General features: G+C 44.2%; 1 protein-coding gene across 2 annotated transcripts in view; it reads right to left on the bottom strand.

The window, feature by feature from the left end:
- The window catches only part of LOC118212857 (homer protein homolog 1), a 51,179-nt gene that overhangs the window by 11,984 nt on the left and 23,555 nt on the right, over positions 1-15,640 (bottom strand). Inside the window, exons 3-5 of one of the 2 annotated variants that reach the window (XM_035391262.1) lie at positions 10,766-10,897; positions 6,606-6,698; positions 4,613-4,755 (exon numbers count right to left, since the gene is read on the bottom strand). In XM_035391262.1, the coding sequence (XP_035247153.1) occupies positions 4,613-4,755; positions 6,606-6,698; positions 10,766-10,897 (368 nt within the window). The remainder of the gene's footprint in view (positions 1-4,612; positions 4,756-6,605; positions 6,699-10,765; positions 10,898-15,640) is intronic. The other variant, XM_035391263.1, reaches the window with a different exon arrangement.

The following is a 15,640-nucleotide window of genomic DNA, read 5'->3' as shown; positions in this document are numbered from 1 at the left end:
TTTCTAAATCTGAATCATGCCATCTGTGGCCAATACGCTTGCCTTAGTTACAATGTTGCTGTGCTATAGCTGTATGTCAGTAGTTGATTTTGGGCATCTGTCCCTTCTTCCCACAGAGCCCAAGTTTCAGGGCCAGAGATGAATTTCTGACGAGCTCCCAGTTGTGGCTCAACCCCAGGACCCTGCCTAGAATGCCATCTTTCCCTCCAGGCAAAGTGGTAAATAACATCCTGAACACATGCTGTCTGTGCCTCTCCTGGTATACAGATTTAAACTCAACATTACCTCACTATTTCCCCACATAGCATTTTCTAATTTGAAGGGACCCCACAAATCATTTAATTACTGAACAATGCACTTTATTTATGTGTCCATGCTGCATAAAATATTACTTCATCAAATATCGATCCCATCCAATACGGATTATAGAACTTGTAAACACTGTTGTCAAGTCCACTTCATACTGTTCATGTCATACAAAGATTTATATTTTCATATGGTTCTGCTTGCCTTTTGAACTTGACTGGCTCTCAGTAGAATCAGGAAATATGGCTTCCTTTCTCCTCGTCACTGCAGAGGCCGAAGTCTATGGTCTCCCTGGTCAGGGAGAGCACGAGCCACCAGCGCAGCCTGAGAAGCCACACTCCGCCCGGAACCAAAGCGCCCAAATCCCAGTGCCTCGCCCAGCCCCGGGACAAGCAGCAGGGCACGGAAGACCCTGGGAACGTCCCCTCCAGCTCCGCGAACCAGGAGCCGCAGAGCACCCACTTCCCCGAGCCCGAGGCCGCGCCGGGCGTTTCCTGGGACGAGCGGGACGGGGCGGCGGCGCTGGAGCCGGCGGCCGGGCCCAGCGGCATGCTGTCGCTCATCATCAACAACAAGGCCATGCAGCTGCACTGCGGCCTGCTGAAGAAGAGCAGGTCCGAGATGCAGATGGGCTCGGTCAACCTGCCCCTCTACCTCGCCAAGGCGACCGGCGAGACCGGCAGCCAGTCGCCGGCCCTCACTCTGCCCCTGCCCCTCCTCTCCGCGCTGGTCCCCGCCCCCTCTCCCCTCCCCGTGTTCCTCCTGCAGAGGAGGACCCCCTCCAGCAGGGACGGCCCGGAGGACGGCGCCTCCCTCGGCCCAGACCCCAGCCCGAAACGCCACCTGCCGGGCCTCTGTCTCCTCCTCTCTTTCTTCTTCCCAACCTTCGGCTCCTATCCCATCTACCTTCCTCCTCCCTGCAGAAGGATCCCTGGATAAGTGCAAAGTCGTGTATGGGGTCGACCTCACAGACATTTCGCCTCACCCCTTTTGATTGAACGGCTGCACAGATCTGATGAGAATAAATGATGACAACGCAGCCAATGAAAGTCTCTGTTGTGTTTTTTGTCAGACTACGCAAGGTGTTACTTCAGGCTCTTCACGCAATGGGCCACAGATTAAAAATAAACTGAAAAAGTACAGTACTCCAGACAAATTGCAGAAAGAGTCTCTAAAAAAAACCAGCAAAAAACTAGGAGACGTATCTTAGCATTTCTACAAAGAAATAATGATCACAAGGTCAAATAACGATCACAAGACAATGTAGCAATATGCCTCAAACAAATAATTTAAAAAAAACCAACACACCTGGACTAAAGCTTGATAGAGATGGAAAGTTGTTGTTTTTTTAATCTGAGATGTGGCAGTGTTGTTTTTACTCTGCAAATCTCGTATCTCCTGCACATAAGTGGGTAAAACACAGTCTGTGCCATTACGCTCCAAACTCTATCACCAGCATCATTATCTCCGACAGGAGCTGAGGCGGTGGGATTTGTTTCAGATGCGTTCGGGCTGGCGCTAACTGGCTGGGGAGACAGGGAGCGGGTTCGAGGCCACATTAGTGTGTTAATTAAAGAAACATGGAAACATTTACTTTAGGTCCCAAAAACCATACATTTGAATAAAGCATGGATATACTATGCAAAAAAAAAAAAGAGTATTAATAAGTAATAATAAAGAGTAATAATAGTATTAATAATAATTGAAAAGAGAAACAGCCTGGATGGGCTAATTTAGCCAATTAGGCTTTTGTGTTTGGTCAGTGAAACACCAAATTGAAACAATTCAAACGTGCACTATAATTTTACATTTCAAAATCCTCCATACTCCAGCACTGCAGTATATTCATTCATTGAAAGCTTCCAATTTACATTTAATGTACAGGCGTGGTGCATGGATTGGAATCTGTATAACATCATACAATTTTGTATATTGTATGTGTGTTTCTCATAAGGTTGCTTCTGTTTTGCTTTAAAAAGGAAGCACACACATTTCAATGAATTAATAAACACCCCTGCACTAGAATGCTTGTAATTCACTGAAATATTCAGAATAAAACGCTGAAATATATTGGTGCCAGCTCTTAACTTATTTCTTCCAAATGACTCATTCAGTATAAACATGAAGCTATACTGCACACATACAGAAGGCAGGCTCCTGAAGGGCAAACACAGCTGTCACTCAGTCAGCAGTGTTGTCTGATATGCGTCTGATCCTTCAGACTCAGGTAAATGTGTTATTAGACACGACCATAAGGGAAATGCCCCAGAGATCAGCAGGAGTCCAATCATCAGCCGAGTCATCGAGTGCAGCAATCCTTACTGACAGCTTGCTGAGATGCAGCTTAACACACTAAATTCAACCTCGGTTAATAATGCATGAAGTGATTCCTTCGCAATAGCAGTGCATTTAAATAAAAAGTGTTGAAGTTTATTTACTGTATTTACATTGGCAGTGCTGTTAGACTCACATGCTTATGTTCCACAATGTGGTACATGGCTATTTAACCCCTTGGTAAATAGGCTATTTCAGAGGGAGAATATGTAGAACGTTTCAACTCCACCAATATAGCGGGTTTGGTTATTAGCAAAATGGTGATTTAAGGGAACAGGGTGATACACATGTGCACCCACACAAATGCACACATGCACACAGAATGCACGCACACACACACACACACACACACACACACACACACACACACACACGCACACTCAACTCTGCTGTCCTGCCAGTTCTAAAATAAAATACAACAGAATCATGCGCTCCTCAGACCATGTTATTCCAAAGTCTTCAGCACTGACAGATACTCTTCTGCAGTAGCTCTGATGTTACTGCATTGGCCTCCTTATATAACACAACGGATGACTAATTGATTCCGTGCTTATTATGCAACAGAACCTAACCTGGCTCATTAAATTAAGGCCAGAGCCCTGACTGCATATAAATCGTGGGCCTTCAAACTGTAGGTCATTTAAACTGTGCTCAGAAGTGATGCTTTATTTTGATGTAAAATGTCTGTCTCTACTGTTACAACTACAACTACAAAAAAGAAGAAAATACAGAAAGTTAAATATCTTTCTAGGAATCGCATTGCAAAATATAGTTTTCTAACTTAACAGACACCTGCATACGGCATGCATTTAACAAAGTGGAACAGTGTGTGTATTAGAAAAAATGTGTTGATAAGCACCTTAGGTAAGCAAACAAGAGTGTAGCAGCAATGCTAAGGGCATTTCCTTCACCATTAGTCCAGCACTAACACCACAGTACTCCAACACAAGCACAAAGACCACATGATATTCAGAGATATGGTACAAAGAAAAAAGACAAGGTCATGAGTGAATGCCTGAGAAACCCCTACAAGTAGACAGCATTCACTTTCTCACAGAGAGTTAACAAGTCAGACTCTGCCTTTTTCATGGTGGCCAGCGATCAAGTGCACCCAGCATCCAGTTTTATTCCCAGTGCACGCTTTGAAAGAAAAGGACAGCTCTCTTCCATTACCCTGCTAGGTAAATAAATGCTTTCAAAATCTTGCTAACGATAAAAGATTTGTGCATGATTGGACTCAAAGTGCTTCCTAACGTGGCAGGCTGGATAAATATGAATGATTTAGTGGAGCTATTTCAAGAGCGAAGTTCACGGTGGCAAATTGAAAATGCCGCAAACTGAACAAAGTGCACTTCCATTCATCTTAAGAGTTATATTTGAGATCAGCCACATGCCGCATTTTATTTGAATGCTTTTGTGTTTTGAGGAGCTCTATGACCATGTCCTCTGGGGGAGGAACTTTCTGTAGACCACTAAACCTTATGTTATTTAATGTGAATTTACTCAAAAACTACATAACACGCATTTCAAAGGTTGTTTCCACTGTAAACCTCAACCATCAGAAGGATACAATCAACTTTAGCATAATTGTTATAGGACATTTTTACTAAAAATCTTACAAAGGCACAGAAACTATATTGTGAATTTAAAAAAAAATACACATCTAATAGTTTCCTATAGCAGCATCAAGCAGTGCTAAAACTGTCTGCAAAACAAAGTATTATCTAATTTAATCTAATCTAATCTAACTGCAGAGTAATAACCCAGAATAATCTCGCAAGAGGACAGTTGGGAAACATCCATCCATCAGACCAAATCTAGTTATTTTAGTGTGAACATACAAAAATCCCACCACAGGCTTTGACAGGGAGAATGAACACCCAGTGAGTACCCACACCCACTGATCTCAGCCTTGCACCGGGGCTTGCTTAATAATCCAGGCCCTGGAAGCAATGGAACCTGCACCAGTTACCTGTGAGGGAAAGGCAGAGCGTTCGGTGAGGTTTCCGCCCGCGGTTCGGAGTTTGGGGTGGCCTCGGGCGTGACCCTCTCATCGTCCGTGCCATTGATGCTCTCGGGCGTGAGGGGTGACTGGATGTCTCCTGTTGCTGACTCCTTCACAACAACACAAACGACATCAGGCCAGAGGTCAAAGAGTTATCAAGAATGATAGGACATTCAAGATCATGTGACATCATATACAAACCTGGATCTACATATAAATTTTTTTAAAAAGAACATAAATAATAGTGTAAATAGTGTAAATAGAGTGTAAATTACTTTATTGTTTGAGTTCTTTTTATAAATTAAATTAATGTAAATCCAGGTTTGTATACGCGCACAAGTCACATGATCTTGACTGTCTATGTCTCACAGGTAAATTTAATTGCAGCAGCCTATATGAATGTGAGACAATTGTTGCGTTAAAGCTCAGACAAAGGCACCTTGTTGACAAAACACTGACGATTAAAAAACTGCATTAGAGAAAAGAGTGTGCAACCATTCTTTTTAAGTGTGTGCGTTTTCTTTATCACGTAAGTAAAATGGGTGACACTATATAAGGACTGAATAATGGCTATGAATCTTGTAATAAGCATACACATACAATATGACTAGCTTATAACAACTGACATATGGCTATGAAGCATATTATTTTGAACATAATGACATTACAGACATCATATGTTATGTATTAGGGAGCCAATATACGCTGGTTATAATGTGTATTAATGCTTGTGATAATGATTATTATGCCTCATGTAGCATTTATTAAAATATTACTAATGTGAATGCTATGTAACACTCACTCCAAGAGTTACTACAATTTGCATAAATGTGCTCTTACGGTTAAGACTGACTTATAAATCATAACCCACTAACACCCACAAGGACACCACAGCAGCCTGAGAATAATTAGGCACAGTAATAACTGCATCTCTAAAAGAGGGAATTTAAAGTCCACATGGCATTGGTTGTAAGACCAACATGGCCCTAACAAACTAAAGCATAATCATTTCCTTAGCTGAGGAAAGCTCGGGGGATGACTCTCTTCTTGATGCTATCTGTGGTATCTGCACATTGTTAATGAGCCACTGTGGGCTGTTGTGGAGCTGTCGCCTGTGAGCACAATGCAGATGCTTTATCTCCACAGCCGGGAGATTAGCAAAATTGCTTCATTATCAGCAGTAGGATTAATTCAAGAACAAACATGTCATCGCTGTGAATGAATGCAAACGAAGACACAACTCCGGGAAAAAGGATTTAGCAAAGCTCGATAAAACACATTCGGATGTTCTGTCGTCTGTGAAGCCCCAGTGCAGTGGGGGAAAACATGACAATAGTTGCTTTTGTTTGAGCCGTTTTGATGGGATTACTTGCGGCTGAATAGAATTGCATTTTCGTCAACAGGAATGACCACATTCTTGGCTATTTTATATTTTGCTGCAGTTTTTACATCTTTACAAGATATTATTTATATGAGAAGGCACCTCAGTTGGTGGTCCATGTATCGCATGCTGTAACTGTAAAATTGCACGGTAGTTCTAAAAACAGGCCTCCAATAACTAGAATTACCCAAACCTATGTTCAGAAGGGAAATTTTTCTCACTAATTTTGCAAAATGTACAGTATAGAGCCTATGGAACCTTTTGTTGAGATCTGATCGAGTAATCATTAAAATTTATATTTAACTTTTAAGGAAACATCATCATATATCACTGTTTCTGAGTATTGCCTAAATGGGATCACATTTTATATATTTTCTATTACAAAGCAGGAAACCTATAACATGTACTGCAAGACATTACTACAAAGATAATAGAAAAGGCAACATCCACTCCATTTGTCACAGAACAAATTAATTTAAGCTAACTGTGGAGAAATGACACAAAAATAATTAGCTGAAACAACTCATTTTGAAATCCCTCTCCACCAAAGGACTCCAGACACTCGGCAACTGCTGGTACCTGAGACGGAGTACTCGTCAGTTCCATCTTCTCCTGAGACTTCTCCTTGGCCAGCCTAGCTGCCTCCTTGAACTCCGCAAACTTTTCTGCAAACTGGGAACAGGACACAAGCAGTCACACTCAGACTGAATTGAAAGGGATAGAAAGAAAATGTCAATGTTACTTTTCCCCTATATGTTACTTGGTTCAAATGAACATTGGCATCCTAAATGGAGAACTTGGACCCTGTTTACACTCATATTCCATAGTTGACTGTGGCAAACACGCCTGCCACAGGCCACCGAAGTGGCTTTCCTAGGGGCCCTCCAGCAGAGACACAGGGAGAAGATGTTCAAATAGTCCACATTTATTTACAAGGTTTGGCAAGATGGTACAGCCAAATGAGCAGATGTAAAACACTGTCATGACAGAGAGGCTCCCCTTGTGTGGGTGGGGATGGCAGATGTAACCTGTGCGCACTGATTACCTCACTACGCACAGGTGCAGCCACCCCTGTTCCTGGGCCCAATTAGCCTGGCCAATTATCTAATTCATAACCAATTATCTAACTAGCCAGGTCTAATTAGCTCGACCCAGGGCAGGTGTGGCTGCTTAAACCAGCCATCCCCACACCACATTGACAAATTGGCTTTCTCTAAATCCAATATATATGGTCATCTTTATATTCTATATTTTTAATGTGCTGCATAATCAATGTCTTTAGATTGATATATTTCCCCCAGTTGTTGCTCATCGGCCTGACGATCAGCTCTTTAACAGGGTGTCTCATGACTCCATTACGTTTATTATGGGATGTTATTTGCCAGTAGAATGCTGGTGACAAGATAAGATGCATGCTGGGGCATTACATTCATATTTGCAGAATCCGAACTGGACTACCTCCTGATGCGATTCATATCAGAATTTGTTTTTAAAATCTAATCCACATCCAAATTCCTGTGTTTAGACTGCAATTGCCAAATTTTGTATGTGTCATATTTTTCAAAAAAATCAGGCACATGTTGTATAAAAAGACGTGTAAATGGGTCCTTGGAAGGCTGATACCGTTCGTGCTCTGGAGTCTGAGGCAGCAGAAGGCGTTCACTGCAGCACAAAGCTCGAGCTAGTAGAAGTTTCCATGGGAGGGAGTTCAGTGGGAGTTCGAGACAAAAAGCAGGGCTTTCCCTTTAAATGGTAAACATTTGCTCTGCCACCTGCCTCTGAGTCGCACAAGTTTAATCACCGCCATCTGGGCTGCTGGGAACCAAGCTCGCGCCCATCAAGTTTGGCGAAGGGTGCGAGCTCATTACGTAGACGGGAAAAATCTCACTCCTAAAAGGGGTGCGACGAGAGAGGAGGTCCAATCCGTTCAGACAGAGAAGCTCCATATAGCGTGTTCTCGTAGCGTACAGTCGGCACCGTTACACGCTCAGCTAAAACAGAGCTGCTGCGGGCCGGCTACGCTGCACGGATTAGCGCTCTCAAAAGCGATGCCGGCTACATCCGGCGTTTGACAAAAGGGGCATCGGCAGCAGTTCAGGACGGAGGAGATGAAGCCGCAGTCCTGGACTTAATTTGCTGGCGGATTGCGCTGAAACGCTGCGCGGTGCGTGCGGGGGAGGGGTGGTGACTCACTTCAAAACACCCCCAGCGTGCAGCACCCACCAGGGTGAGGCACAGAAGCCGTTCTGCAGCAGAGCACTCACCACACTTCAGCCCAGTTTGAGAGGGAGGAATTTATCTAAACCAGTCAAAATAATAAACGATTGGGCGGAAAGAGGGACAGACCCAGATATACCAAATAAATAATACGAGATGACATCTAAATTTCTACTGAGTGACTGATCATGCTCTTCTCTGTTTTATTACATAAGTGAACACAACCTTGCTTGGTCCCCTGTATTTATATGAGTTGCTTTTCTGATGCTGTGGAAAGCAGACCACACCAGATTCCACTCGAAAATCACAGCAGATAAATGTTCTTCCCCTATCAGCAGTCGCTGTGGGTTGCAAAATCAGCGTGGCTTCTCCAAGTGTAAGAAGTATTAGCTTGTTACGTTACTTGTTTGGCCAAACTGGCTGAATTATCACTGATTTGGCACAGGCCTGTGGGAAGCCAACTGGCATAAAAAACTTTTTGCTGGCCTTTTTCCTAAAATTGTGTTAGCTTAATAAAAACACGCAGCTTTAGCTGTAACAGCAAGAGGGACTCGTCCCTAAGCCGAAATTTCCACATTTGTGTTTCCTTAGTGATTAGTCTGTTGTAAGAAGCAAGTTGGCAGTGTGTCACACTGTCACTGTTTTATTTATTTATTTTCTTTATTTGTTTATTCATTTGTGTGTGTGTGTGTGTTGGGGGGGGGGGGTACTGGTTCAGAACCAACAGTATTGCTGGTATTGGCTCATTTATTGAATGTGCAGTATAATGGTATTGCCTTTAGATATTGAAATCAGCCTGGCAATCCTGTTATTCTAAATGACATCTTTGATTTGCATAAAGAAACCTTAATTTGTAACATTTGATTGCTTCCATGTGTTTCTATAAAACAGGGTTGCCCAACCCTGTTCCAGGAGATCTACCATCCTGTAGGTTTTCATTTCAACCCTAATTTGGCACACCTGATTCTACTAATTAGCAGCTCAATTGAGATCTTCTCTAGCTGTTGAATGAGGTGTGTTTCGTTAGGGCTGGGGGGGAAACCTACAAGACAGTACAGTAGATCTCCAGGAACAGGGTTGGGCAGTTCTGCTATAAAAGTTACATACAGTATATGGGTTTTCATCTGAAGCTGGGCAAAAAAAACTTCACAAAAGCACAGTAGCATATGTTTGAACTTCAAACCTTGGGCCCAAAAGTCACATTTGTATTATTTATTCATTGCCATTTCAAAATACTACACACTACTGTTAAATACTTTCTGACATTGCAGTAAAAGTATTGTGTAGGAATAATTTATGAATTGCTTAAATGTATTACTCAAAAGATAAGGAGCAAGTGCATTGCAATTAGTGTGAACCTTGGTCCTAAATGATTTAAACAGCTGTCTTGTTACATTAATATGAGGTATGGGCAAAAGCTCAAGTCTCAGTAGAGCTAAAACCATCCCGGAGAAATAATACTATGATTTCAGTTTATGCGTGCGTGCGTGCGTGCGTGCGTGCAATTGTGTGTGTGTGTATATATGTGCGGGCGTGTGTGTGTGTATGTGCGTGTGTATATATATATGTGTGTGTGCGTGCGTGTGTGTGCGTGCACGTGTGTGTATGTGTGTGTGTGTGCATGTATGCGTGTGTGGGTGCATGTGTGTGTGTGTGTGTGTGTGTGTTTGGATTCACTCCTTTGCATTTCTGTGCATGCACACATGCATGGCTATGCATATGTACAGTGCCGTAAAAGTATTTTCCCCCTTCCTGATTTTTTCTATTATTGCATATTTTTTCTCGCTGAATGGTTCCAGATCTTCAGACAAAATGTAATGTCAGACAAAGAGAACCCGCAAAACACATTTTTAAAATTATTGCTTCATTTATTTAATGAAAAAAGTGAACAACCACCCATATCACCCATGTTAAAAAGTAATAGCCCCCTTGAACTTAATAACTGGTTGCACCACCTTTAGCAGCAATAACTGCAACCAAACACTTCCTATAATTTTATATCAGTCTTTCACATCACTATGAAGGAAGTTTAGTCCACTCTTCTTTGTAGAACTGCTTTAATTCAGACAAACCGGTATAAAACGAGCATAAACTGTTCATTTCATATCCTGCCACAGCATCAAAACAAAAAATTTTGTTACTTTTCATTCGGTGTGAGAAATATGCAAATAATAGAGAAAATCAGGAAGGGGGAAAACACTTTTTTTATAGCACTGTATGCGTCCAGAATATGTGCGTAGGTACGGATACACGTGTGCGTCGACGAGTGTGCGCACCCTTCCAAAAAACGTGGCCCTTCAGAAAGTGAGGATGAGGCTCATCGCCCCCCCCCCCACCCCACCCCCCCGTTCAGTGCAGCGGTGAATCATACTGCAGAAGAAGCGAGCGCCCCGCGCAGACAAAGCCTCCCACGCGGAGGCGAGCAGGACTGGAGCTCTCATTAGGAGAGGGAGTGTAGGAGTTCCCACCCCCAACCGCCCGGGCCACGGCTCTACGGAAGGAGAGAGACGCCGAACACCCACCTTGGACAGGTGGTTCTCCGAGGAGAAGCCCAGGCCGTACACCGTGTTGGCCCGGCTGTCCGCCCACTGCCCGAACTTCTGCGACGTCTTGGTGAAAGTCATGTTCGGCGTGATGGTGCTGTTTATTATTGCCTGCGGATCGGAACGGACACGGGCGCGGTCACACTGACGCAGTCGCAGGCGCAGTCACACTGACGCAGTCGCGTTCTACCCTGCGCAGTCACTTTTCAGTAGGCGCAGTCACGTTACGTAAAGTCCAAGTTTGCGTCAACGCATAGCAATGCATAACAACAGAAAAAGGGAGAATTTAACTGTACACATTTGTTGTCACATTTTTAAAACCATAGAAAAGTGTTGGCATTTAGCTTTATTATTATATACAATATCTGATGAAACCCTTATGTTTCATTTGTTATTTGTTTTACTTATAAATAATGCAAAAACATAACTATACACCAGACAGAGAGAGACTTCATACATTGCTCCATGCACAGTGTAAGACACAGTGGCAGGACTCTCCACACTAACACAGTGGCAAAGTGAGATGAGCCAAGGCCAGGCCATCTGTTCCAGGGACTCACACACACACACGCACACACATGCACACACACACACACACACACACACACATACACGCACGCGCACACACACACACACACACACACGCACACACACACGCGCACACACACACACATTCACAGCCAGACCTTAAGGTCACATCACCTTCCATGTGCTCCACCCTAACCAAAAGAGCGACCACAAACCCATTCCAAACTGGAATAATGATGAATGAATGCAGAGCAGGAAAAAAGGCCGTCGGAGGGGCGGAGTCAGGAGTGAAGGACAACCCTCAACAGGAAGCGCATCACACTGCCTATGATTCCACAGTGGAGGGGAGCTGGATCTCATCCAAACAACACTGCCCCCACGCCAACAGAATTGATCCTTTGATCAAGCTCCACTACACCCCCAGCCACCACCCCCTGCGTACACCTCCTCCCACACGCCCACACCGGTCCTCCTCCCTGACACCAGGGCGGGAAAGAGGAGGCGCAGTAATATTACAGCCGAGAGGACGGCAGGCAGGAGGAGCGGTGGAGGAGCTGACTATACTCGGGCCCTTCAGTGGGAGCCACAGACCCGTCCACATGGTCCCTGCGTGGCCAATCGCGTCACATGGGCGTCGATCAGAGAAGAGTGGGTGTTAGTGGGAGCCCTGGGCCTCGCTGCTGATGCATAAGGCCAGTAAACCGCACGAACGCTGAGGTACCGCACACCCCTGTTAGGGCCTGGGACAGCCTTTATGAGCAATTGGGGCTGCTTTAGTAAGTTAATCTCTAAAGAACAACACTGGCATTCCAAATTCAAACCACCAAGTTATCAAGCCAACATGTAGCCTAACTTCAGTGGTCAGTACTGGAAGAAACAGTAGATTCGGCTTTGTTCATTATGTCGCCCACAATGACTCATATTACAGATCCATCATGACAGAAATAATGCAATTTTACCAAGCACTTGTATTGCGTGCTAATAATAGCAACAAAAAAAAAGCATCTCCAATAAAAGTGTATGTGCTACTAAACTGCTTTTATGAGTACAGCACCATTTCTGTATTGAATGTAGCCTATACTGTAAAGATCCATACATCAATGGCTGCATTATAAAAAAGAGAAATTACCCAGACATTTATCAGCATTTCTAAGAACCACTGACTGTGAACACTGAATTTTGAATTCAACCTAATCGCCATAGGTGCAGCACGTGAATCACCACAGGTGCACGACATCAATCAGAATAATCGCAATAGGTGCAGGACACCAATCATCATAGGTGCAGGACAGCGTCATGAGCTAATGTGTTCCCGTTCCACACATTTTTTCCAGGTAAGAGGAGAGGACTAATACAATATTCATATGCTGTCATCATCATTGAGCCACCTGAAATATGTGTGTGATTCCAATCAGACCATTTCAAATAAAGACAGACATTTGTCACTGAAATGGGATGGTGAAAGCAAGCTGCATGTAAGTTGAATGAAACAGCCTCACCTCACCCGCCCCCCCCCCCCCCCCACTCCCCCACTCCCAAGGACACACACACACCTCCTATACAGGGAACAGGAAACAGTCTCATTAGGCACTCACAAACAGACACACAGCATCTCGGGCCAGTTTGGTGCGCTGCATGGGGCAGCCTGAGAGAAGGGGGGGCGCCATCTGCGCTGAGGGGCCCGTGACGCGCCCCTGATTTATTTACGCTTCTCGTTTACCGGGCGAGCTAACTGGAAGGGCACCATGGAAATCTGCAGGAGCGAGCAGCTCCGCTCCTCCAGCAGAATGCCGAGCAGGATGCCCCCTGGACTGGGCCCCGGATCACCTCTGCAACCGGATCGGAAAGAGGGCGGAGCCTCCCGGCTCCTACAGTCGTGGGATTGGAGGGTAGGCTACCGTCAGCGCGTGAGTGACAGTGCCGGTTCAGTAGGTACAGCATCTACATCTTCACGCGTGTTAAGTAGCGAGGATTTACGCTGCTCTTAAGGGACTAAAAGGGTTCAGGGCATTGCTGTCCAATCCCAGCCACTCACAAGAATCTGCCCACGGTTCCTACAGCACAGTCAATATCCTGTAAGGGAACCGTTCAGGGCTTAACCCTCACTAAAAATGAGCGGGTACAGAAGGCAGAGCTCAGTTCTGCACTAAATGGCTAAAGAAGAGTCCACCCTGAGCCCTGGACAATTAACAAATGAACAACAGATGGCTCAGATTCAAACACTAATATTGTGTGGCGGCAGTGTAGTATAAAGGCGAATGAGTTGGTCTTGTAACCTGAAGGTCGCAGGTTCAATTCCCCGGTAGGACACGGCCGTTGCTCCAGTATATATCCAGCTGTCTAACTGGATACAATGTAAGTTGCTCTGGATAAGAGTGTCTCCTAAATGCCTGTAAACTGTAAACTAATATTAGTTCCATGAAAGCACAGAAGACATAATCAGTCTATAACTGTGATTTAAGTGCGTGAAGAGACAGTTCGGGTCACAGTTCAGAAAGGCTATGTCTCAGGCCTATACTCTCACAAAGAGGGGACATAAGGTAGCAATAACAGCACGTGTCCAGAAGATGAGAGGTGGGAATGTGATGAAACAATATCAGGCAGTGAGCAGAATGTGACGGGATTAGTGTACTGCTGCCAAGCTCGGAGTGGAGGAGATTAGAGAAATCTCCCCCCCCCCGCATTCCCTGTCATCCCGTCAATTCACCCACATCCCGGGGCTGGATTTGGGATTCCATTCATAAAAAAAGGGCCAGCTTATCGTGCGCTATGCGACGGCCTCCCTGAACCTCTCCACTCTCCATCTACTGTAACTTTTCCCCCATCCTCCACAAGCACGCTGTTTCAGCAGGGATTCATTTATACCGCAAATAAAGACGGAAGCTCCGAGCCAACAGCCTGCCCACTCTCTCTTCCGCTGTGCATAATCAGCCACTGACTGCATTGTGGGGGCTGTGATTGCGGGGTGTGTGAAAAATAGTCAAGGCAACCTAAGAGGTCCGGGATGGCTACGTTTCACCAAGAGATTTTTGTGCGCGATGAATGTACAGAGACAATCACTAATCACTGTCACTGTGTCAATTTCACTTGTGCAATTTGCATTAGAGATGAGATTATACTGTACCTACTGAAACAAAGTTTTACCAGGGCAATATTCAGTATTATTATTATTATTATTATTATTATTATATTTTTTATTTTTCCCTTGAATGAAGTGAAAATACAACTATGTCCCCGAATTATGATCCATCTTTTACCATTAGATTTCATAAATGTTATGTGAACATGGCAAGGGAAATATGGTAATGGTTGCATACACTATCAGTCAATGCAGTTAAAAAAACGGACATAGTTAATGAGCTATGGAAAATATGTTAGTTCACGTGCACAGTGATTCTTGGCAAAGTTTGACATTTTGTGATCTGAGAGGCATTTATAACAGTGACTACTCACAAATTGCTAAAGAGAAAAGAACACCTGGTCATTTTTTAAATAAAAAGAAGCAATGCTCCTGGAGAACTGCAATGGTTATGATGGTACAGGAGCCAGTAGCTCACCGAGACACAGTTAATTTGATCATTTATCCATATAAGGACTTGAAATAATGCACTTCTAATGAATAATCCACTCCTACTTCTGTGGTTGGGAGGAACTGTGATGTGATTATGTTGTTAACATCTCGCCGTTACCAAGAGGGCATGCATTACATAAGCAAGAGTGGGCCTGTGCGTGCCAGCGGGCTACACGCTGTGGACAGGGACAACCCTGATGTCCAATGGGAGTCTGTGGCATGCTATACCACTTCTGACTGCTCAGAAGCACAGGACTGGAGGTCTATCTCTCTCTCACTCTCATTCTCTCTCTCTGTCTCTCTCACTCTCGCTCTCGCTCTCTCTCTCTCTCTCTCACCCACACACACACACACACACATAGACACACACACAGTTTCTAACAATGTCTGTATCTGGGGTTTATTGCTACATTGCACACTGTCATTGGCCTCTGTGCGTCCGAAGTAAGGTTTCTACTGATATATGACAAAATTTGAAAAGATCAAATGCTCTTCTTATTAAATCTAGAGGGGTCTTTTTTCATTACATACTAATATATAGACCAAGGACACATTCAAAAAGCAATAACGATGCACCCGCTAGCAGCTCTGCCATAAGTAGGCCGTAACACATGACAACTAACATTATGCACTTCAAGTGTGTCTGGAGGAAAGTTCAGTTCGGTTCTGTGAACTGTGTTATCAGACGCATAAATAGATGTGCGGGCACAGAAAAAAAAAGTCACTCTAGAGATCTGCCACGCCCCAGTTTTGGG

The sequence above is a fragment of the Anguilla anguilla genome, chromosome 14 (assembly GCF_013347855.1).
Source record: "Anguilla anguilla isolate fAngAng1 chromosome 14, fAngAng1.pri, whole genome shotgun sequence".
In the NCBI taxonomy this organism is placed as follows: domain Eukaryota; kingdom Metazoa; phylum Chordata; class Actinopteri; order Anguilliformes; family Anguillidae; genus Anguilla; species Anguilla anguilla.
This window is presented reverse-complemented; position numbering and strand designations above follow the sequence as displayed.